Below are 25,129 nucleotides of genomic sequence, written 5' to 3'. Positions count from 1 at the left end.
CCATGCGCTCTCACCACTGGTGTCCCCCAGGGCTCTGTTCTAGGCCCTCTCCTATTCTCGCTATACACCAAGTCACTTGGCTCTGTCATATCCTCACATGGTCTCTCCTATCATTGCTATGCAGACGACACACAATTAATCTTCTCCTTTCCCCCTTCTGATAACCAGGCGGCGAATCGCATCTCTGCATGTCTGTCAGACATATCAGTGTGGATGACGGATCACCACCTCAAGCTGAACCTCGGCAAGACGGAGCTGCTCTTCCTCCCGGGGAAGGACTGCCCGTTCCATGATCTCGCCATCACGGTTGACAACTCCCTTGTGTCCTCCTCCCAGAGTGCTAAGAACCTTGGCGTGATCCTGGACAACACCCTGTCGTTCTCAACTAACATCAAGGCGGTGACCCGATCCTGTAGGTTCATGCTCTACAACATTCGCAGAGTACGACCCTGCCTCACACAGGAAGTGGCGCAGGTCCTAATCCAGGCACTTGTCATCTCCCGTCTGGATTACTGCAACTCGCTGTTGGCTGGGCTCCCTGCCTGTGCCATTAAACCCCTACAACTCATCCAGAACGCCGCAGCCCGTCTGGTGTTCAACCTTCCCAAGTTCTCTCACGTCACCCCGCTCCTCCGCTCTCTCCACTGGCTTCCAGTTGAAGCTCGCATCCGCTACAAGACCATGGTGCTTGCCTACGGAGCTGTGAGGGGAACGGCACCACCGTACCTTCAGGCTCTGATCAGGCCCTACACCCAAACAAGGGCACTGCGTTCATCCACCTCTGGCCTGCTGGCCCCCCTACCTCTGAGGAAGCTAGGTTCCCGCTCAGCCCAGTCAAAACTGTTCGCTGCTCTGGCACCCCAATGGTGGAACAAGCTCCCTCACGACGCCAGGACAGCGGAGTCAATCACCACTTTCCGGAGACACCTGAAACCCCACCTCTTTAAGGAATACCTAGGATAGGATAAAGTAATCCTTCTAACCCCCCCCTTAAAAGATTTAGATGCATTATTGTAAAGTGGTTGTTCCACTGGATATCATAAGGTGAATGCACCAATTTGTAAGTCGCTCTGGATAAGAGCGTCTGCTAAATGACTTAAATGTAAATGTAAATACCTGTGAGTAGGAATAACATGTGCTTCCGTTATGCTGTTGGTTTCTAAGCATTCATAGCCATGATTATCAACTGTACTGCAGAAATCGAACATAAAATACAGAAAATAAATGTTGTGGTGGTAGTTGCAGAGAAGTACTTGGGTGTACAAGATTTTACTGAAGAAGAGTAACAAGGTGTGTTGAATCCTCCCAGGCTGCCGGCCTGCTGTAGCATCAGCCTAGTAGTAGAATAGTGGTGAGGTTTAAATTTGTGTAGGGCAATTTTTATATATTTTTAATTTCCTAGAACAGTAGGAGGAAACACGGCTAGATAAGAGAAATAGATTAATAGGGGCCTAGCACTCCAATACAGTAGGTTGCGGTGTATGCAGCTTTCACTTGGTTGCGATCAACCAATACAAATTTAAAGAAGAAATTAACCAGTATCTGGGTCTTCACTAGTTACCACAGCAACACAGTCATAAACCCCGCCCATTTCTACAATTTTTCATCTTAAAATGTGATTTTAACCATAATCACACTGCAAACCGTGCCCCTAACCTTAAATGAATACCAAGAAGAAAATGTTTGTTTGTATAAATGTTTAAGACCAAGCCAATTGGACTTTGTGGCTGTGGTAACTACTAGTGCAATTGGAAACCCAGTATCTGGTCGAATGACTGATCTGGGCAGCAACAAAATGCCTGCCGCAGTGATAATGGGTGAAAATTATGATAAACTTTTAGAGCAGTGCGAAACACAGGAGCTTGAGGTAGTTATGTATTTCTTCAAAATTGTATAATTTAAATGTCGGTGTTCGAAGATAATCGCTTTGGTTTGTAGCTAGCTAAATTACCCATCCACACACACTAACTAGGTAACGTCAGCGAACACAACATATCTAGCTAGCTAGATCATAACATTACCGTTAAATTGAACAAAGCTAACGCTGCAGGAGCTGTGAGTTAAAGTAGCTAGCTAGATCATAACATTACCGTTAAATTGAACAAAGCTAACGCTGCAGGAGCTGTGAGTGAAAGTAGCTAGCTACACGACGGTGGTTTGCTAACTTAGCTAGTTATGATGTTGCTAAACATATCGCTAACGTTAGTGCTTTTGCATCTGCTCCGTTATTTACGTTTGGTGTAGCTGGCTGCTAAGTTCAGTAGTTAGCTATCCAGCCACACACAGACACACTAGCGTTTGTTGGCAAACAACACATCTAATTAGCTAGCTCATAACATGAAATTGACTAACGCAGTTCATTGAATGAGTTGTGAGTAAAGTACCATGTTACCCGTACGTCAGTTGGCTAGTGCTTGCATTTGGTCCGTTGTTTAACCGTACGTTTTGTGTTGGTGGCCTACTCTTTGATGGTATGCACAGACAACGTTTTAAACTAAGCTTCTAAATGTATGCTACTCTTTGGTATATACATAATTCAGACTAGTGGCTTTAAAGGCTACATTCTTAGCTTGACACTGGAACATTCATGTCAGATGTCCACCAGATACACATGCGTTTTGCCATATGTCTAGCCCGCATTTTCCTTATTTGATACATGTGCTTCACAAGGTTGCAGAATATATATATATATATATATATATATATATTACCTTTAACTAGGCAAGTCAGTTTAGAACAAATTCTTATTTTACAATGGCGGCCTAACCCGGATGACACTGGGCCAATTGTGCCCCGCAATATGGAACTTCGATCACGGCCGGTTGTGATACAGCCCGGGATCAAACCAGGGTCTGTAGTGACGCCCCAAGCACTGCCTTAGACCGCTTCACAACTCGGGAGCGCCACTTGGGAGTTTGCATGGAGAAGATAATTTTCGCCCTGTTCGACCAAGGCTTATAATTAGAAAAGAAAAGTTATTCTCCTATAGGCCTACTGGTTTCATAGGTGGGCAGATCTACCAACAGCCTGACTCACACAATGGCGCATTATTACAATTCATCTAGTTTGTTCCTATTCTTCTGTCTCCCATCTTTAGCAACATCAATACATTTAACTGGTTGTTCCCGTGTAGATTACTGATTTCAAATCAGTAGCTGGTCCTGCATGATGGCATGCAAAATGATGCACAGAACAGTTCTGCGCATCTTCATTTTGCAAGCCATTCTGTTAGAGCGCAATACCCAAATGTAGTAATGATGAATATTCCCAGTGTCATTCTTACCCGAGACACATTTCCAGTCGTTCAGCCGGGGTCTTCTCATCTCTAACTACACAATAGTGATAATTTGGCCTTTGTATGGTTCCTCCCATGTGAACTTTTATGATCTTTTCTACCACTGCATGGTAATGCCATATCTCCATGTTTCCAACTTGGCCATATCTCCATGTTACAGTGCGTGTTTACGGAAAACAGACTGAAGACAGTTGACTACTTGTGCTAATTAGCTATCTGCGTCTCCTAACACCTCTGTGTAAATGGAAGACTGATGCCCCAAACATGTTGTCACTGAAATATATTGTCGGCTGCAACTGTTTTAACAATGTACAGTAAGTGTGTATTTTGCATTTGTGACATTTGATATGAGAAGTAGAGGGATTTGATTCTAGAACCGTACTGCAATTGAGAATCGATTCAGGATTAGATGGAGTATTTGGCTGTTTTGACTTCGAGCCAATTCGCCTTTAAACAGAACAAGTAAGGTCCTTGGACTGTAAGGAGTAACGTAGGCTCCTTTACTCCATTATTGGGCTATCCTAAGTCATGAGGGTGCTACCAAATGTGGAACTTCATGAGTAATTAATTGGCTTGAATGGTCTGACCATAGGCATTGACTAATTCATGCTCTTTTTATTGCCAGGCTCCAGGTGGCATTGCTACCCCTCAAGTGTATGCCCAGCTGTTGGTGCTCTATCTACTGCACAATGACATGCAAGTCAGGCTATGCCTTTCCAAAGCCCTTCTAAAGATAAGATTTTCTACCCACTGAGACATGATTGGAATTAATTGTCAGATTACTTTTTCTCTTTACAGGAATAATGCAAGGTACTTGTGGAAGCGAATTCCTCAAGCCATTAAATCGGTGAGAAGGGTTAGAATTTCTCATACTTAGATAGCTGTAAATGTTTGTAAATGTCTTAGTGTCAAAAGCATCTTTTTCTTAGTAGGTATGCACATTTCGGGTCAATTTTGCTGCCGACTGACCGACCCTCATTAACCGGTCAACAAATAGATTTTCTCTCTCCAAACAGTCAAATTACTGACCAACAAAATATAATGCATGCAGACAAGACATTTTAAGAGTTTAATGGAAACATACAACAATAGCAAGTCTATTATTGAACATGCAACTTCTGTAATGAAACAGTTAATAAAACCCCATTTTCAAACATTTTCCAAAATGCTATTAATGTGAAAAACACTGTTCTAAACAGTGCACCAAATGCGAGTGGTTCCATATGTAATAGAGGTGAATCTCAAACATAGAAAGAGGGTAATCTAATGGCAACAACTAGGATGGGTTGCTAATATGACTATGATTGTGCCTTTGGCTTCTGGACAACGAAGGAAAGTTGATATGAAAACCAATAGAACAGGAGACAAATGCTGGTTAATGACATTAAGTCTTTATTAAATAATTACCTCCCAAGTTTTGAAGCAAGGTAAGACATGCCTCATTATTTTAATCAAAGTAAAACTTTCAGGTTTCAAACAATTATACTGCCTCAAGCTCACATTGAAAAGTGGTAGGTGACACGATGATAGCCTGCCTATTGTTGACTAGCCTATGCACTTGAATGGCGAATGGAAGGGACTCTTTAATTACGAGTTGAGTTTGAGAATTTAAAATAGTAGCTCTTAATCGTGGCCATCAAAACAGTTAACATGCAATTGCATTTAGAATTGTTATTTGTTGCACAATGACTGGGTTTATAAAAGCACATGCTTCACTCCAGATTTTTAAAGAGCTGCGCTGTCTGACAGGTGATAGGCCAGGCAGCCCTGGTCCTGGAGTGCTGCAGGAAGACCAGGTGTGTTGAATTTAGGCAATCACTGAACTGATCAATTAATTCAGTTGGTCAGGTGTGGTGCCTAGTGTTGGAACTACAAATCCTGCAGCACTCCAGGAACAGGGTTGCCTACCCTTGATAGGCCATTCCACTCCTAAAACTAGGCTCTATGCTGTGCAGGTGGGATAATCTACATGATAACTAATGAATATACACACGTGCCAATTTAACTCCTAAATTATGCAATTTAACCTATAGACGGATGAGCATGACCAATCAAATGTATTTTCAGCGGCTAACCGGTTATCCGTTAACATCCCTAGTTGTTAGATTAAAAATGTTAACGCTATACTGGGAACCCCGTAACTATTGAATAGGTACTCAACCTATAATTTCCCACGTTGAAAATGATCGTAGACAAGTGGGACCTGCCCTGCACGCTTAATTAATTCAACACATGAGAATGAGTGTATCCAATGTGTCACTAGCAACAAGACTCCTAGCCTGCATGTCATTCATTATAGTCTAGGCCCCAATGTATGGTAATGTCAGTGAAGTGGGTTGAAACATGTGGTGTGTGCAGGCAAACCCAGAACTGACGGCCTTATGGGCCGTGGGTCAGCGTATATGGCAGCGAGACTTCCCAGGGATCTACTCGGCCATCGCAGCTCACCAGTGGTCTGAAAACATCCTGCCAGTCATGGAGGCCCTGCGAGGTACTGTCATGGCCGTGCACTTTTCTGTTACCAATTGCACACACCTGACCTGAATGATGGCTTGCACAAGTGGCTCAAATTGCATTTCTAACACAATGTGACTGAGTTTCCAGGTTTTGAAATATAACATTAGTCCCACAGGGGATCTTAGAATATGCATACTGTTTTTTTTTTTTTATGTCTTCTGGTGAGAAAAACATATTCTGGAGACTGTTACTGGGTGTTATTGAATACACTCCAGAGAGTAGTGCTACACATTGAGTGAGTGATTGATTGACTGCAGATTTGTTTGAGGCTCACTGTATTGACCTGTTGAGACAGACTGAACTCTTGCTTAGGCTTTGTCTCTCACCAGTTTACTATATTCATAGCCTAACCCTTAGGCTAGACAAGAAGAAATACATTGGATAAGGATAGATTTGTTAGTGTTCACACAATCAGCAGCTAAGTTTTTCATGTTAGAATTAGCTTTGGACAATTTGTAGCAGGATTAAATAAAATGTTGGGTAGTTGATGTAAGAATTTGTATTCTTACTTAAATTATGAAACTAGTGGCCCCACACTTGTTATATAGCACATTTTGCAATGTTTACAGTTGAAGTCGAAGTTTAGCCAAATACATTTCAACTCAGTTTTTCACAATTCCTGACATTTAATCCTAGTAAATATTTCCTGTCTTAGGTCAGTTAGGATCACCAATTTATTTTAAGAATGTAAAATGTCATAATAGTAGAGAATGTTTTATTTCTTTCATCACATTCCCAGTGGGTCAGAAGTTTACATGCACTCAATTAGTATTTGGTAGCATTGCCTTTAAATTGTTTAACTTGGGTCAAACGTTTTGGGTAGCCGTCCACAAGCTTCCCACAATATGTTGGGTGGATTTTGGCCCATTCCTCCTGACAGAGCTGGTATAACTGAGTCAGGTTTGTAGGCCTCCTTGCTCCACACGCTTTTTCAGTTCTGCCCACAAATTTTCTACAGGACTGAGGTCAGTGCTTTGTGATGGCCACTCCAATACCTTGACTTTGTTGTCCTTTGGAAGTATGCTTGGGGTCATTGTCCATTTGTAAGACTCATTTGCAACCAAGCTTTAACTTCCTGACTGATGTTTTGATGTTGCTTCAATATATCCACATCATTTTCCTCCCTTATGATGCCATCTATTTTGTGAAGTGCACCAGTCCCTCCTGCAGCAAAGCATCACCACAACATGATGCTGCCATCCCTGTGCTTCACGGTTGGAATGGTGTTCTTTGGCTTGCAAGCATCCCCCTTTTTCCTCCAAACATAACGATGGTCATTATGGCCAAACAGTTCTATTTTTGTTTCATCAGACCAGAGGACATTTCTTCAAAAAGTACGAGTTTTGTCCCCATGTGCAGTTGCAAACCGTAGTCTAGCTTTTTGATGGCGGTTTCTGAGCAGTGGCTTCTTCCTTGCTGAGCGGCCTTTCAGGTTATGTTGATATAGGACTGTGGATATACTGTTTTACTGTGGATATAGATACTTTTCTACCTGTTTCCTCCAGCATCTTCACAAGGTCCTTTGCGGTTGTTCTGGGATTGATTTGCACTTTTCGCACCAAAGTACATTAATCTCTAGGAGACAGAACACATCTCCTTCCTGAGCGGTATGACGGCTGCGTGGTCCCATGGTGTTTATACTTGCGTACTATTGTTTGTACAGATGAAGGTGGTACCTTCGGGTGTTTAGAAATTGCTCCCAAGGATGAACCAGACTTGTGGAGGTCTACCATTTTTTTTCTGAGGTCTTGGCTGATTTCTTTTGATTTTCCCATGATGTCAAGCAAGTAGCACTAAGTTTGAAGGTAGGCCTTGAAATACATCCACAGGTACACCTTCAATTGACTCAAATGATGTCAATTAGCCTATCAGAAGCTTCTAAAGCCATGACATCATTTTATGGAATTTTCCAAGCTGTTTGAAGGCACAAGGTCCTTTACGGTTGTTCTGGGATTGATTTGCACTTTTCGCTTAGTGTCTGTAGACTTCTGACCCACTGGAATTGTGATACAGTGAATTATAAGCGAAATAATGTCTAAACAATTGTTGGAAAAATGACTTGTCATACACAAAGTAGATGTGCTAACCGACTTGCCAAAACTATAGTTTGTTAACAAGAAGTTTGTGGACTGGTTGAAAAACAAGTTTTAATGACTCCAACCTAAGTGTATGTAAACTTCCGACTTCAACTGTACATTGTAGTCTGCTGCCTATTGAGGGTTCTTGATGATCAAAAGGGGTGGCAGGTAGCCTAGTGGTTAGAGCGTTGGGCCAGTAACCGAAAGGTTGCTGAATCGAATCCCTGAGCTGACAAGGTAAAAATCTGTCATTTTACCCCTAAACAAGGCAGTTAACCCACTGTTCCCCGATAGGCCGTCATTGTAAATAAGAATTTGTTCTTTACTCACTTGCCTAGTTAAATAAATAATAAATAAAAGGGTGCCACTTGCATCCTACATTGTTTCCCAGCTGTGATGTGGTAAATGGGGGCAAACATGAGGGAGCTTAAAGTTGGAATCCTGAATGGTGAAACTGCCATGTCCATTTGCTCTATAAGAACAACAAAAAAGTTACTGCAAACATTTTTTTTCTCCCCTTATTGCACACACGATAGAACAGCAGCATATGTATATTTACGATACGTGATGCTCCCCAGCTCTTTGTCAAGTGGACAGTGGAGCTGTTTCCCAATACTGCGGATTCCATCTTTAAAAGTTTTTGTAATACCCCCTTGATAATTAATAGGCTCTATAAGAACATGAACAAATTGTCCCATTGATGCACAGCATGATATGATACAGTTCACCTTGTTTAATCTAGCCCTTTAAACCATAAGCAGCATCACACCATTTAGCCTACCACAATTGTTCAAAACAGATCATTTTTCTTGATTCTCAAAATGACAGTAGTCAATATAGATGAGTATATTACAAAGGTATTGTCACAAGGTTATGAAATTGACAGATAAGATGGTGTCTTCTTAAATTACACTAAAATATCCATCAGTAAGTTCCTGCCTCTGCCGATTAGTGTCATATGGAAACACTTATGACCTTCACTGCTCATACCCCCCATGTGTAACCACCTCTAACTTTTGGACCCTGGTAGACCCATACACGAAGTCACTCATGCGGCAAGGTTTTAGAATAGCTCATCCCTGGTGCTCACTGTTCTTTATTTTTTATAATTTTTCAACGTCACGGAATGTGCTACACATTTACAGGAGAGTTACTCAAGGCCATCTTAATTTCCACGATCTGGGGTTTAACCTATAGCTGACCGCTTGTGTAATATAATGGAAATCAATCCAAAGAAAGTCACTGGGAGGTATTTTATTCTGCTTGTTTTGTTGGGGCAGTTTATCGAGTAAAATGTTGGATTCAAAACACCATTCAGTGGGCAAATGTAGAAGGGGCAAAAGTATGAAGAGAGAAATATAGATTTTTTTGCATATTTATAGGATGATGGTGCAATGCATGTCATGAGCATGAAACCTCAAACAGTGGGTTTGGGGTCTGCCACAGAGGGTGTTGTGAATGCTTGCTAAGAGTTTTATTTAATCTACTGAAGTGCTCTGATATGACCAGAGTATAAGTAGGCTACACCAGCGAGAAAGGTGGTTAGCTTTATGAAGCCTATGTTGGCTTTGTCGTAATACTCCTGGAAAACCAGCCCGTGGTAAACAGTCAGGGGTGTGTTGACGTGACAAGGCATGTTGTTTACCCTTAAGGAAACCTCCCTCGGGTGCGACTGCTCTGGGACAGTCACATGGGGGGCTTTATCTCTGCTGAATGTACTCCTGGCCCTGTCAGATTTCTGTCACTGCGGGAGGGGATCTCGCTCCTTGTGTAACATATGACACATGCAGCAGCCAGTGGGTGGGGGCCATTTTCTCAGAAAAGAGCCTGGCAAACAAGCAGGGAGGAATATGTACCCTGGTTGGTGGGAGATATCGGGTGTCGCAGGCTGGTATAAAGGACAGGGCTGCTATTCCCCAGTCAGAACAGATGTCAGCACTTCAGCGGACTCTGAAGCAGCTACCAAAGAGAAAGGTTCAACCCCCAGCCTCCACAGTTACAGGCTTGTTAAAGCCTATAGGAGAAGCAGTCGTCCAAGACACACTGAAGTTTGAGAAGGCTGTGTCGAAAAAGAGACTCAGCTTTTCTAGCCCAACATTAAGGAGAAGCTTATTTCAGCATGGATGTCCAGAGGACAGGCTCGGTGGTGCGTCCACCAAGCCCCATGGAGAGCCTGGAGAAGCAGCTGAGCTGCCCCATCTGCCTGGAGATGTTCACTAAGCCCGTGGTCATCCTTCCCTGCCAACACAACCTGTGCCGTGGCTGTGCCAGCGACCTCTACGACTCACGCAATCCCTACCGCTTCTCGGGCGGCGTCTTCCGCTGCCCCACCTGCCGCTTCGAGGTGGTCCTGGACCGCCACGGCGTGCACGGCCTTCAACGCAACCTGCTGGTGGAGAACATCATTGACATCTACAAGCAACAGCAGGAGGGCGGCGGGGGTAGTGGCAGCAGTGACAGCACAGAGACTCCATTGAAGCCCAAGGACTCTAAAGAACCCATGTGCCAGGAGCACGAGGAGGAAAAGATCAACATCTACTGCGTTACCTGCCAGATGCCCACCTGTTCCATGTGCAAGGTGTTTGGCCAGCACAAGGACTGTGAGGTGTCGCCGCTGGCCAGTGTCTACCAGGTGCAGAAGGGCGAGCTTAGCAACGCCATCGACGCCCTGGTGGCGGGCAATGGGCGCCTTCAGGCCCTACTCAACCAGATGGAGGACGCCTGCCGGGCGGTGCAGGACAATGCACAGCGCGCCAAGCAAAGCTTGGGCGAGCGCTTCGACCTGCTCTACGCTGTGCTGGAGGAGCGTAAGGGCATGCTGCTGGAACAGATCGGCAAGGAGCAGGACGAGAAGGTTACAGCATTGCGGGCGCTGGCCCAGCGCTATGGCGAGCGACTGCAGGCAGGCTCAGAGCTGACTGACACGGCGGTTCAGGCCCTGGAGCAGAGCGGTGCTGCCGAGTTCCTGCTGGCCTCCAAGGGCCTGATTACACAGACCAAGGACACCGCCAAGAGCTCCCTGGGTGAGGAGAGGCCCGAGCCAGGCTTTGAGAAGATGGACCACTTCACACTGTCCACGGAGCATGTGGAGGTCGTCCTGGCCAAGATGGACTTTGGAATGGTCGACGATGACGAGTTTGAGGATGCGGAAGGGGACGAAGAGGAGGAGTGATGAAACTTAAATATACGAAATGAACAAATTAACTATTTACTACTTTTGAAGGTTCTTCAACCTGAATGTTCATGGCAGGGACTCTAGTTTCAATGTTTCAGAGATATTAAGATCATTTAGGAGGAAGGAAGGAAGACGTTGGTTGCATCAGAATGTTTTCGTTAGGAGTGGATTGACTTGGATACACAATGGCTTACCCCAGTTTTGAGTGCAATATTTAGGTTTTTGTACTCTTAATTTTGCCATTTTGTAAACTATATAGTTTTTTTATACTTTTGTATTTCCATATCAGATCTATTTGTTATGTACTTTAGGTTGAATACACTCTGGTAAACAACCACTTGAAGACTTTATCAGGTGTAGAGATTGAGATGGGAATGAAGATTTGATTTGGGATTTCTCATCTGCATCTAGAATGCCTGTGGTTGTTTCAAACGGATAAATGCTTGAATTGATTGCGTGCCCACAACTGGCAACAGAATATTTCAACAGATCTGTTTTTGTCGCATACTGAAATAAACAATGCTTCAAATGACTCAAGCAGATATTTCTTTGTTTTTATCAGATTCTGATTATTTCAAGAATGCCCTTCATTCCTCCTTTTTTCAAGGTACAGAGAAACACACATGCATACCCAGCAAATCAGTTTGAAGTTCAAAACAAAATGGTTTTGCAATATAACTATAGTTTGAGTGTTGTCCCAATATGTTGTTGCTCTCACTTGGCATGTGCCAGCATTTAAAAATAAAAGCCCTTGCTAAGTCCTCAGTGGCAAGCCTTTCCTGGTGAAGATTGGGGGGGGGGGGGGGCTATTTTTAAAAGTTAAGATGTTGAGAAATGACAGAGGCCCTGGAATAGAGTGTCAGTGGGGGTCCTGTTTCTCCATTAAGTACCATCCCCCTCATGTCATAGACCGACTTGCTCAGCAACTACCAACTCCTTTCTGAAGAGCTGTAGGGGAGGCATTTGGAGGGGCCGGCCCACATGACTAGTCATCTTTGGATTAGTACCCTGCCACTCAGCTGATTCAATGGCTTCTGTCATCTGTTCTTGTAGTCTCCAAATTCCTTTAGAATTAGTTGTAATATTTTATCAGTGGTGCTAGCAACAGTCATCAAAATTGTTAAAAGGTTTTAAGAACAATTCTAATAAATGCAACAGTTAGACAATGGATGAAGACACTCCAAACGTTATTAATTAACTGAATTGGAGCACAACATTTTACTGGGGCGGACAAATAATTAGTTCAGGGATTTTGGTGGGAATTCCATTATTACATTTATTGTCAAAATTGACTTTTTTCTTAGAATGCACTTGTATACATTTTGTAATGGTGTCAGAAAAGCAAAAAATATTTTGTTAAAATACAGAAAATGATGTGCCTAATTTGAATAAATGTATATCTTTTTCACCAATCTACACACAATACCCATAAGTGAAAACATTAGCAACATGTTCTTTGCTAATTTATAAAAAAAAAAAATATGCAGAAGTACACTCATTTACACAAGTATTCACACCCCTGAGTCACAACTTTGTAGAAGCACCTTTGGCAGTCATTACAGCTGTCTGTCTTTCAGGGTATGTCTCTTAAGAGTTGTTGACACCTGGATTGTGCAACATTTGCACCTTTTTATTTTCAAAATTCTTCAAGCTCTGTCAAATTGTTTTATCGTTGCTAGACAACCATTTTCAGGTCTTGCCATAGATTTAAAAATAGATTTAAGTCAACTAACTCAGCTAGGATTTTGCCTGTGCTTAGCTCCATTTGGTTTATATTTTTTATCTTGAAAAACTCCAGTCCTTAATGATTACAAGCATACCCATGACATGATTCAGCCACCACTGTGCTTGAAAATATGGAGAGTGGTACTCAGTAATGTGTTGTATTGAATTTACCCCAAAACATTCCACTTTTTGTATTCAAGACAAAACGTTAATTGCTGTGCCACATTTTTTGCAGTATTACTTTTAGTGCCTTGTTGCAAACAGGATGCATGTTTTGGAATATTTTAATTCTGTACGGGCTCACTTATTTTCACTCTGTCAATTAGGTTAGTATTGTGGAATAACTACAGTGGGGGAAATAAGTATTTGATCCCCTGCTGATTTTGTACGTTTGCCCACTGACAAAGAAAGGATCAGTCTATAATTTTAATGGTAGGTTTATTTGAACAGTGAGAGACAGAATAACAACAAATATCCAGAAAAACACATGTCAAAAATGTTATAAATTGATTTGCATTTCAATCAGAGAAATAAGTATTTGACCCCCTCTCAATCAGAAAGATTTCTGGCTCCCAGGTGTCTTTTATACAGGTAATGAGCTGAGATTAGGAGCACATTCTTAAAGGGAGTGCTTCTAACTGCAGCTTGTTACCTGTAAAAAAGACACCTGGGAGCCAGAAATCTTTCTGAAACGTCAGCCTCAACCTTAATGACTTGGAGAAGATCTGCAAAGAGGAGTGGGACAAAATCCCTCCTGAGATGTGTGCAAACCTGGTGGCCAACTACAAGAAACGTCTGACCTCTGTGATTGCCAACAAGGGTTTTGCCACCAAGTACTAAGTCATGTTTTGCAGAGGGGTGAAATACTTATTTCCCTCATTAAAATGCAAATAATTTTATAACATTTTTGACATGCGTTTTTCTGGATATTTTTGTTGTTCTGTCTCTCACTGTTCAAATAAACCTACTATTAAAATTATAGACTGATCATTTCTTTGTAAGTGGGCAAACGTACAAAATCAGCAGGGGATCAAATACTTTTTTCCCCCCACTGTACAAGGTTGATTCATCCTCAATTTTCTCCTATCACAGCCATTAAACTCTAACTGTTTTAAAGTCACCATTGGCCTCATTGTGAAATCTCTGAGCGGTTTCCTTCCTCTCCGGCCACTAAGTTAGGAAGGACGCCTGTAACTTTGTAGGGACTGGGAGTATTGATACACCATCCAAAGTCAATTAACTTAACCATACTCAAGGGGATGTTCACGTCAATGGGTGTCCTTTGCTAGGCATTGGAAAACCTCCCTGGTCTTTGTGGTTGAATCTGTGTTTGACTGAGGGACCATACAATTATCTGTATGTGTGAGGTACAGAGATGAGGTAGTCATAACAAAATGTTAAACACTATTATTAGTCCATGCAACTTATTATGTGACTTGTTAAGCACGTTTTTACTTCTGAGTGTATTTAGGCTTGCCATAACAAAGGGGTTGAATACTTATTGACTCAAGACAATTCAGCTTTTCATTTTTAATTAATTAGTACAAATTTCTAAACTTAATTCCACTTTGACATTATGGGGTATTGTGTGTTGGCCGATGCCCACTAATCTACATTTAATCCATTTTAAAATCAGGCTGTAACACAACAAAATGTGGAAAAAGTCTAGGGGTGTGAATATTTTCTGAAGGCACTGTGAATATATTCTGAAGGCACTGTTATCTTCTATTTCTTGTGGTATGTGTCAAGACTGTTAAATCCCTGACAAAGCTTGAGTGTTCTTATAGATTCAACAGAAAGACAATCTATTCCTTTGAGTCCATTTCAGTCATTACCAGGGTGTGTTTAACATTACAAACGTTTCCGTGATTGTAACATTAACGGGAAAAAAATTATCGGCACATGCAAGAATAAAATGAATGCAATCAATCCAGCGAGATTTAAGTGACATTGATTTTATACCCCTCAAGCACAGGAAATACAGTGCATTCGGAAAGTATTCAGACCCCTTGGCTTTTTTCCACATTTTGTTATGTTATAGCCTTATTCTAAAATAGATTGAATTTGTTTTAAAAATGTATTTAGTCTACACTCAATATCCCATAATGACAAAGGGAAAACAGGTTTTTAGAATTTCTTTGCTAATTTAAAATAAAAAACACATACCTTATTTACATAAGTATTCAGACCCTTTGCTATGAGACTTGAAATTGAGCTCCTGTGCATCCTGTTTCCATTCAGCATCCCTGAGATGTTTCTACAACTCTATTGGAGTCCACCTGTGGTAAATTAAATTGATTGGACATGATTTGGAAAGGCACACACCTGCCTATATAAGGTCCCACAGTTGACAGTGCATGTCAGAGCAACAATCAAGCCATGAGGTCAAAGGAATTGTCCGTAGAGCTCCAAGACAGGTTTGTGTCGAGGCACAGATCTGGGGAAGGGTACCAGAACATTTCTGCAGCATTGAAGGTCCCCAAAAACATTGGCCTCCATCCATTCTAAAATGGAATAAGTTTGGAACCAGCAGGACTCGAGCTAGCTGCCCGGCCAAATTGAGCAATCGGGTGAGAAGGGCCTTGGACATGGAGGTGACCAAGAACCCGATGGTCACCCTGACAGAGCTTTAGAGTTCCTCTGTGGAGATGGGAGAACCTTCCAGAAGGACAACCATCTCTGCAGCTCTCTACCTATCAGGCCTTTGTGCTAAAGTGGCCAGACGGAAGCCACTCCTCAATAAAAGGCACATGACAGTCTGCTTGGAGTTTGCCAAAAGGCACCTAAAGTAACAAGATTCTCTGGTCTGATGAAACCAAGATTAAACTCTTTGGCTTGAATGCCAAGCGTCACGTCTGAAGGAAACGTGGCACCATCCCTACGGTGAAGCATGGTGGTGGCAGCATCGTGGTGGGGACGTTTTTCAGCGACAGGGACTGGGAGACTAGTCAGGATTGAGGGAAAGATGAACAGAGCACAGTACAGAGAGATCCTTGATGAAAACCTTCTCCAGAGCGCTCAGAACCTCAGACTGGGGCGAAGGTTCACCTTCCAATAGGACAACGACCCTATGGACAACGACCCTAAGCACACAGCCAAGATAACGCAGTGGTGGCTTCAGGACAAGTCTCAATGTCCTTGAGTGGCCCAGCCAGAGCCTGGACTTGAACCCAATAGCGGTGCAGCTACGCTCCCCATCCAACCTGACAGAACTTGAGAGGATATGCAAAGAAGAATGGGAGAAACTCCACAAATACAGGTGTCAAGCTTGTGACGCCATACCTAAGAAGACTTGATGCTGTAATCACTGCCAAATGTTCTTCAACAAAGTACTGAGTAAAGGGGCTGAATGCTTATGTGAGATTTCAGTTTACATTTTTTTTTTTACATTTCCAAAAATTTCTAAACTTGTTTTTGCTTTGTCATTATGGGGTATTTGTGTGTGTAGATTGATGAGGGGAAATTCTGTAACGTAACAAAATGTGGAAAAAGTCAAGGGGTCTGAATACTTTCCGAATGCACTGTAGATGGCTGAGAAAGACATCAGATGGGTTTGGCATTTTGTAGGTGTACTTAAAAAGGCAGGACCAGTTAAGTTTTTTAATTTATATTACTTGGGCACACCAGTTGATAATGCTCTGGCTCTCAATTGTGCCATATACAGTAGGCTACATAATGTGGTTGGAAGGATATCGGTTGATTTTTCTGGGCCAATGCCTGGAGTTAAAAGCAAATGTGGCATTTTGTTCAGAAAATTAAGTAACATTGATAACAGGGGCTCTTTGGGGAGAAGAAAGGGGGAAAAACCCCGGACAGTCACTGTGCCCGTCCTTGCAGCTGTCTCCACTTGTCCCAGTTGTTATGTTACCACCGGTAACACTGTTGTAGCGAATGGGGGGTTGTTAATACACACAGACTGTTGCTAGGCTATAAAGTGCGAAGGCGATAACTTAGGGCTTGTTCATTGAAGCTGTCGGGGTATCAATAAACATACAATCCATCAAAGGTGTAAGCCAAAGTCTGGTTTGCCGTCAGCTGTGAGGCTAAATTGTTTTGCAATGTCGTCATAAGGAGCAGTTGACCCACTCTTGACTCGGGACCAAATCATACTCTGACCTTGTTTTGTGCTCGCCTTTTCCTTACATCTTTACATACATTGAGAACTTGTTCTCAACTTGCCTACCTGGTTAAAGGTTAAATAAAAAACATCTGCCTTACACTGTAGGCCTATTTGACTTGCTATTTCTCAGTCCAAGTATAGACAAATTGTTGTTAGCGCTGCTACATGAATAGTACAATAACATTACTTTTTGACCATGGGGCTGGACTCCACATTGTGCAGTTTACATGAGGTGTTATTAGATTTTTTTTGCATGTTTGAAAGACAAAATGGCCCTCTCTTAAATGCATACATCTCACGTGTGTACCCATCTTTATTCCCACAGAGACCACTCGTCGGAGGGCGTATGGCCTGGTGGCCCAGGCGTATACCTCCATCATGGCCGAAGACTTTGCCGCCTTTGTGGGCTACTCCGTGGAGGAAGCCGTGAAGGGTAAGCAGAAGCAGTGTAGAACCTAATCTATACTCACTACCATCTGGCTACTGGATCAATAACACAGTCGTATACCATTGTTTTGTATATCCTTAATCTCTTCATGTGACTTCAAGTTTAGACCTGAAAATAGTGTCTCGTAACTTTTCTCCTTTCCTCTCTTCGCTTATTTTGCCCTCCTTTTCTCCACCCAACCCTCCTCTCTCTTATCACTTTTTCCCTCCCACAGGGGTGGTGAGCCAGGGTTGGCAGGCAGACCCTGCCACCAGGATGGTAATGCCCCAGAAGCCAGGTAGGTGGAGCTATTGCCCTTCTCTTTTCTCCCGTCAGTAGGCTATTTGTCATGCCTGAGCCTTTTTCCCCCTACTTTGCTCAATCACGCCCTCTTCTGGTGCAGATGGCATTTTCCAACCAGACTGTCATTCCCCCATATGCTCCATTTAACCATATGCCGTGTGTGTGTTGTGTGTGAGAGCGAACCCGGTCCAGAGCTGTGAATTATGAGGTCATTCATAGCTGGCTTAGACACTGACTCCACTCCTCCTCACCGCCCTTACTTTCCCCTCCTCTCTGTTTCTCTCATGTATTTGTGGGCTCTCATAGGTTTTTCTTTGCGCATTTTTACCCCCATATTACTGTTCTGTTTCCTTTGCCTGGCCTACCTCCTGAGACATTCTGTCCCTGTGTAACTGGTCAAATACAGGTTCAGGAATGAGCAACATCAGATATCCCTTTATTTCTCACACATCATGCTTTCCTTCTTCCCCCCCACTTGTGTTCTCTTTCATCCACTTCGTAACCATAGTTCTCTCTTGTGCTCGCTCATTGTTCACTCCCTTCCCTCATCTTCCCCCTCCCCTCAACTCTCATCACCACATATGCCGTTCTTTTCCCTCCAATCCTAACTGTCGACACGCCCAGTGGGTGGCTTGTTGATCAGTCTGGTTTGAGACGCATTTCTTTATGGAAACATTTTGCGGGACCTTGTAACAGCCCCTTTCTCTAATCAGCAGACCATCATGCTGAGAATCTGTGGCACATATGTTCATCTGACTTGATCCGTCAGCCCCTCGATTAATCCTCTCGCACCTCAATTTTTCTTACATTGAATCAGCATACAGAGCCTTTGAGCAGAAAATCTGCCAGACAGCGCTTTCATAAGCCCAATCATTGCGCAACAATGCTAAATGCAATCTTGTGTTAAAAATATATTTTTGTCCCACGCCGTACTTATAGGTATTATTTTTATTTCTCAACTGGAAATTGAAGCATGCTTCCCATTTGCTTTTTAAATGCATAGGCAAATGAAGGCAGGCTTCATCAGTGCGTCACACACCACTTTGCAATGAGCTGGAGGCAGTATGCATTTTGAAAGTGTATAGTTTCTTAATTGTTTGAAACCTGAAAGTTTTACTACATATTATGAGGCATGTTTTACCTTTCTTCAGAGTAGCCTAGGCAAAATCTGACCATTTCAGTGGAGGCAATTAGCCTATTTTTATAAAGACTTCCATATGCCATTGAAACCTGTTGCCCATTTCTGTCATGTTCATGTTGTTTGGCACCAGCGGAGAGCATTGACCATATCCCTGGTGAGTGCTCACTGCACATATTCACTCTGTCATTGTCGGGTCAGTGCCACTTAAGTTTGTTTTTGGGCAATAATTTCCTCCTCCAGCTTAGATGGATGTCATATTCTATTTGTCTCACCTATTATATGGACAACGTCGTTTTTATTGATCTGTTTGTCAGTGTCAGCAGAGTGGGCTACCCTGTAATTAAAAAATAGTCTGCTAATGTCTGCAGTATTATAAAGTGTAGTAGAATTGAATGATACGTCTAAGCTTAATTTTTCCTGCACAAAGAAAGAAAAAACACATCTGATATAGCCTAGGCCTCTCTGCTATATGCGCTCAGCCATGCATTGGACAGTCTTTCTTGCGAACAGTGATTTTGAGTTATATTATTAGCCTAAATTATGACTATACACTCTACTCATCACATTCCGAATAGTAGGCTATTTTACATAAGTCTGCGAATACAGTTGCATTTTTATGGTGAAAATTGGCTTCCCCAAACTTCACGCACCGCCTAGGCTAGTGATTGTACTTTTCGTTTCTCGTCTTGTTGGCTGAGGAAAAGTAAATGTCAACAGTTATTCTATCATCTACAAAGTGAGCGGTAAGTAAGAGACACGTCATTGCATACTCGACTTGCACGTTTTGTTAAGATTAATTCACTATAATCTGAATGTGGTTTCTGTCATTCCGATCACCGTTGGTGGATGCCTTAATCAGGTTACGCACCCAATGCATAGGCCTATGGTTCTGGTAAATTTCTAAAATGTCTGGTAAATGGAAATGCTGCTGGTCAAATGTCCTGCACCACATTTTCATAACGGAAACTCTGACACGCACACGGATGGAGGATGCTACATGGTAGAAGACTTGGCTCTATGAGGAATCCCTCTCTTACTCACTCACTCTCTCTCTTTCAACAGATCCTCCCCCTGTATCGCTGGTTCCAAACGAGCAGCAGCTGGCCAGACTCACTGACTACGTGGCTTTTCTTGAGAACTGATACATTTCCTTCAGCCCTGTTTGTCTGCCATGAGGAGGACACCAGAACGCCCCCTTTCCCAAGCTTAGGTGGACACACACGCAGGACCTCAAACTGACCCCCCTTGTGAATGATTGTCGTCATGTCTTTTGTTGGGTAAAACTGATTTTGAATGGCTGGGCCTGGCTCCACAGTGGGTGGGCATATATTCCCTCCGAGGCCCACCCATGGTTGCGCCCCTGCTCAGTCGTGAAATCCATAGATTAGGGCCTAATGCTTTTATTTCAATTGACTGATTTCCTTATATGAACTGTACCTCAGTATAATCTTTGAAATTGTTGCATGTTGTGTTTTTATATTTTTGTTCAGTATTGTATTTGAGTATGCACCTTATCGCTACATGCATTTATATGGTTTCTCAAGAGTGGAGTGAACCTGATCATAGTAAGACACGGAACTGCATTTTACACAGTACCAAATATATAAATAGACCTATTTATATAGACTCCCTGAGCACTTAAAAGTTCTCTCTCAATAGAAATTCTTCAGGTAAGAGATGACTCATCAGGCTATTTGGAAAATGTAGGCCCTTCTCTCCAACAAGACCCTTCCATCTATAGACTTTGCTTTTGAATTACTGTTTGTGTTTTGACTTGTGAATTAATGGTATAGTTTGTTTCTAATTCTGAACTTGGTGGTTTTTGGGGGGGCAGTCCCTGCAAACAAGAAAAGTTGTGACTCTCTAGTGTCAGTTGTCTGTGAGAGCAACATGCCACGAGAAGGGTGGCCTAGACGTCCCTCCCTCCCCATAACAATCCTTTAGGTGAATCTGGCAACCATCTGCTCTATGAAATACTGTTAGTCTGGTCAGGTTTTTTCAATCCTTAACTTGAAACCCCTATAATAATCATTAGAAAACGCCGCTCTAGTCTCCACATGCTGGGAGACAGTTTTGGGATGTGGTTTTTTTCCTGTTGATTTCATCTAAGCCCAGATTTTATTGTTATTTGTTTCTGACCTACAGTATGCATGCGCTTTGGATTGAATCCTAACCTGAGAAATGCATGTGTAATTTAAAGTTTTCCATATTCCTAAAGTTTTAATTGGAAGCACACATCTCAAGTTGACCATTAAGGTTCCAGAAGGAGGTGTGACATTTATTTGTACCTGTAGTAGTACTCATTGACTAAAAACCTTGAGGAGCCACAAAATATTCAAATACACTGAGAAATGCAACAATTGCGCAATAATAAAAGCAACACCATGCAATGATCTAGCTCGACTTGTATAGGTACTCCTCCATTTTAGCTGTAAGAAACTTCCAACTGCCTGTCGCCTGGCCTATTGCCCACTGGCTTGCCAATGTATGAAATTAAATAAAGCTTTATTTATACAAATTTCAGACATGGAATGCAATGCAATGTGCTTCACAGGAGAAAATAAAAACAAATGTTTACTACACAACAAACAAGAGGAAAAAAAACAAAAGAATGACAAAAACTGAATGACAAAACAGAATCCTAAGGAAAAGCAAAGCTAAAAAGGTGTGTTTTAAGATCTCTTTTAAATACAGTATGTACACTGTTTCGCCCCCTCAGATTCTCTGGCAGGCTATTCCAGAGGCTGGGGGCATAATACACTGGCTTGCGAAAGTATTCACCCCCTTTGGCATTTTTCGTATTTTGTTGCCTTACAACCTGGAATTAAAATATTTTTTGGGGGGGGGGGGGTTTGTATCATTTGATTTACACAACATGCCTACCACTTTTTGAAGATTCACAATAAAAAAATATTTTGTAACAAACAAGAAATAAGACAAAATAAAACAAAACTTTGTGCGTGCATAACTATTTGTAACTCCCTCCAGTAACCACGAGCACAACCGTACCTTGATTTTAACTGGCGGCTTTATTCTGTAGTTTAGTCAGAATTATCACCTTCCGTGAGAACTATAAAGTAAATGAAAATACAGTTTAAGCACACTCTTACACCTTCTTGTCTTATGAGTGACTTATTAGCTTGGTGTAACTCTGAAGTAATTACATACATAAACAGTTTAGCCGGAGCTATAACAGTATCAGATTGAGCACACGAATAAAGGAAAAAATACCTCATTGGCTGCTTATTACAGAAGGGAGGAAATCAAACTTCACACTTATATTCCTGGCATGAATTCACGCTTCATCCTAACATACACATATCAACCTTTACGAACTACACCCGGTAACATGAAAACTTAGCTAACATCGCGCGGGAAAGCCTTCACCCCCAAAGATGTGTTGCTACGATAATGATCCCCGTTACAACAGTTATTAGCCACGTAGTTCCACCTGTCTTATCATTTCCCTCGTATAGCGAACACGTAAACAATTCAAACAAAAAACAACGACATAGACTTACAGATTAACTGTCAGTTACACTCCCACCAATCACCTGTGATTTCTGTGAAAGGGGTCTGCAGGGTTTTTGATTGGCTTCCAGGAGGGTGACTGTCATATGGATGGGCCTCTCCAGATAGGTGGGTTTGGTGATGCGTTTACCTCTCTCATCCAGGGTTGAGTCGCTGATCAGTAACTTGCATCTTCTCACCCGGCCATCCTGTCCCAGGTACACTTCTGTAACCTTTGTCAATTTCCACTGGTTGCGTGGTGCAGTATCATCTTGCAATATGACAATGTCATTAATACTTGCGTTTCTTCTGTCTTTATTCCATTTCTGCCTGTGTTGGAGGTTTAGGAGGTACTCTTTCTTCCACCTTGCCCAGAAGTCATTGGCTAAGAATTGTACTCTGCGCCATCTCTTGTGGAGATAAAGATCTTCCTTGATGAACTGTCCAGGTGGTGGTAAGAGAATTGTGGACTTCATTGTCAAGATGTGATTTGGTGTGAGCGGTTCTGGACCTAATGGATCATTCAGATATTCCGTAGTTAGGGGCCTACTATTTAAAATCGCCATGACTTCATAGAGAAAGGTACGCAGAGAAGCGCTGTCGAGTCTTCCGTCTGACTGATCAAGAATGGATGTCAAGACACTTCGTATCGTGCGGATTTGCCTTTCCCAAACACCACCCATGTGACTTGAAGATGGGGTGTTCATGATAAACTCGCATCCAAGTTCCTTCAATCGTTCTTGATCCATTTCCTTCCGGGCATCCACAAACTCGCGTCTTGCGCCAATGAAGTTGCTGCCTTGATCACATCTGATTTGACGAACATTACCACGTATGGCGATGAATGAACGCAGGGCATTGATAAAGGCATCGGTGGTTAAGTCATCAAGCATTTCAATGTGAACTGCTCGAGAGCCCATGCAAGTGAGTAGGAGCCCATAACGCTTTAACTCTCTTCTTCCGTCCTTGGCATAGAAGGGTCCAAAGCAGTCCATCCCGCAGTATGTGAAGGGAGGCGTGGTCTCCATGCGTTCCTTCGGAAGATTTGCCATCCTTTGCTCTTCTGTACATCTTCTGAATTTCACACATTTGTAGATGTGCGAGGAAACTGCATTGCTGCATCCTAGGATCCATATACCGTTGGATCGCAGCTCATTGATCGTTATTCCACGTCCTTGGTGTCGTACTCTTTCATGATAGTGCTTGACGAGCAGCACTGACAAGTGGCTATCTCTTGGCAGGATTGCAGGATGCTTCACGTGGGAATGAAGAGTTGCATGAGCCAAGCGACCTCCCACCCTGAGGATACCTTGCTCATCCAGAAATGGACTCAATTTATGCAACTTGCTTGCTTTATCTTTGGTCTTGATGTATTTCTGGTGCCTAAGGTTGTGTATCTCATGGGAGAAGGCTGCTTCTTGAACCATCCTTATAATGGTGAGCTCTGCCTCTCTCCTTTCTTCTATGCTTGTAGCTTCACTAGACCTCAATTTGAAGCCTATGGCTTCCTTGACACGTCGTTTGAGCCTGGCGATAGCTTTTACCACTCTTGCCCAGTCTGAGAACTTGTGAAGGTGATCTAGTAATGATCTTTCTTCCTTTGCCTGGGTATCATGGACCAGGGATTTCTGCAGCTCTGGGTCATTGTCTGCGAACTCTCCCCCCTTGACTTGTCCTTTGGGAAGTTCTTCTTGCCAAAGAAAGTCTGGACCTGTGAACCAGTTGGAAGCCATGAGCTGTTCTGATGTGAGACCTCTGGAAGCATGATCCGCAGGATTCTCTTCAGAGGTCACATATCTCCATTGTTCGGGATCTGTGCTTTGCTTAATGCGTTGGATACGGTTAGCTACAAAGACGTGGAATCTTCTGGCTTCATTGTTGATGTAGCCAAGAACTACCTTTGAGTCTGTCCAGAAGTATTCCTGTAGACCTTGTATCTCTAGCTCCCTTTTGAGCATGTCACTTGTTCGAACAGCTACCACCGCTGCTGAAAGTTCCAGTCGTGGTATGGTCGTAATCTTGGAAGGGGCGACTCTCGACTTCCCCATAACTAGGGAGCAATGAACTTCTCCTGCTGTGCTGATTGTTCTGAGGTATGAGCACTCTCCATAACCTGAGGTACTAGCGTCGGAGAAGTGATGGAGCTCATAACTCTGCACTTCCTTGAAACTTGATGGCAAGTAGCCTCGTTGGATTCTTACTTCCGACAACTTTTGTAGACCTTGGAGCCAGAATTCCCACTGGAAACGTAGGTCATCTGGAATGGGGTCATCCCAGTTGATCTTGTCACGACACATCTGCTGCAAGATCTGCTTCCCTGCCAGGACAAAGGGTGCCACAAACCCAAGCGGATCATATACAGAGGCTACTGTAGACAACACTCCTCTTCTTGTGAGTGGGCGTTCCTTAACAACTACCCTAAACTGGAACTCGTCTGATGCGACACACCATAGTACACCAAGCGCCCTCTCCATGTGTGGTTCACCCAAAGCCATATCCAGGTCTTTGGCACCCTCAGCACATTCTTCCTTGGGAATTGTGGCTATAACTTCCTTGCTGTTAGAGATAAACTTGTGCAACCGAAGTTTGCCGATGCTGCAAAGCTCTCTTGCTTCTTTCACCAGCTGGGCCGCTTCAGCTTCAGACGATACGCTCGTCAACCCATCATCAACATAAAAGTTCCTTTCTATGAACTCGATAGACTTCTCGCTGAAGCTTCCTCGTCCTTCGGCAGCGAGATGTTTGAGACCATAGTTGGCGCAACCAGGAGATGAAGCTGCGCCGAACAAGTGGACCTTCATACGATACACTGAGGGTTGAGACTCTAGATCTCCGTTC

General features: G+C 42.9%; 2 protein-coding genes and 1 long non-coding RNA gene across 4 annotated transcripts; 2 read left to right on the top strand and 1 right to left on the bottom strand.

The window, feature by feature from the left end:
• Positions 1–1,621: 1,621 nt before the first annotated feature.
• On the top strand, positions 1,622–21,304 carry LOC106581673 (COP9 signalosome complex subunit 8). 2 transcript variants are annotated; one of them, XM_014163877.2, is made up of 7 exons: positions 1,622–1,867; positions 3,921–3,991; positions 4,094–4,142; positions 5,654–5,786; positions 17,236–17,343; positions 17,573–17,635; positions 19,844–21,304. In XM_014163877.2, the coding sequence occupies exons 1-7, from the start codon at positions 1,772–1,774 to the stop codon at positions 19,921–19,923; spliced, it is 600 nt and encodes a 199-aa protein (XP_014019352.1). In that variant the 5' UTR covers positions 1,622–1,771; the 3' UTR covers positions 19,924–21,304. The 2 variants fall into 2 exon arrangements, with proteins under 2 accessions (XP_014019352.1, XP_014019353.1); XM_014163878.2 differs by lacking the exon at positions 1,622–1,867 and adding an exon at positions 1,919–2,124.
• On the top strand, positions 9,844–11,602 carry LOC100194566 (muscle specific ring finger protein 1-like). Its single transcript, NM_001139652.1, is given in 1 exon segment — positions 9,844–11,602. A coding segment is annotated over 1 exon segment (1,053 nt). The 5' UTR covers positions 9,844–10,009; the 3' UTR covers positions 11,063–11,602.
• A 487-nt stretch (positions 21,305–21,791) lies between the features above and the next one.
• On the bottom strand, positions 21,792–22,322 carry LOC123729578 (uncharacterized). Its single transcript, XR_006761224.1, has 2 exons — positions 22,013–22,322; positions 21,792–21,851 (listed from the first exon to the last, which is right to left on the bottom strand). It is a non-coding gene; the product is annotated as an uncharacterized lncRNA (long non-coding RNA).
• Positions 22,323–25,129: the final 2,807 nt, after the last annotated feature.

The sequence above is a fragment of the Salmo salar genome, chromosome ssa21 (genome assembly GCF_905237065.1).
Source record: "Salmo salar chromosome ssa21, Ssal_v3.1, whole genome shotgun sequence".
NCBI classification, from domain to species: domain Eukaryota; kingdom Metazoa; phylum Chordata; class Actinopteri; order Salmoniformes; family Salmonidae; genus Salmo; species Salmo salar.
Note: the sequence above shows the minus strand (reverse complement) of the source record. Positions and strands in the feature narration are given on the sequence as shown.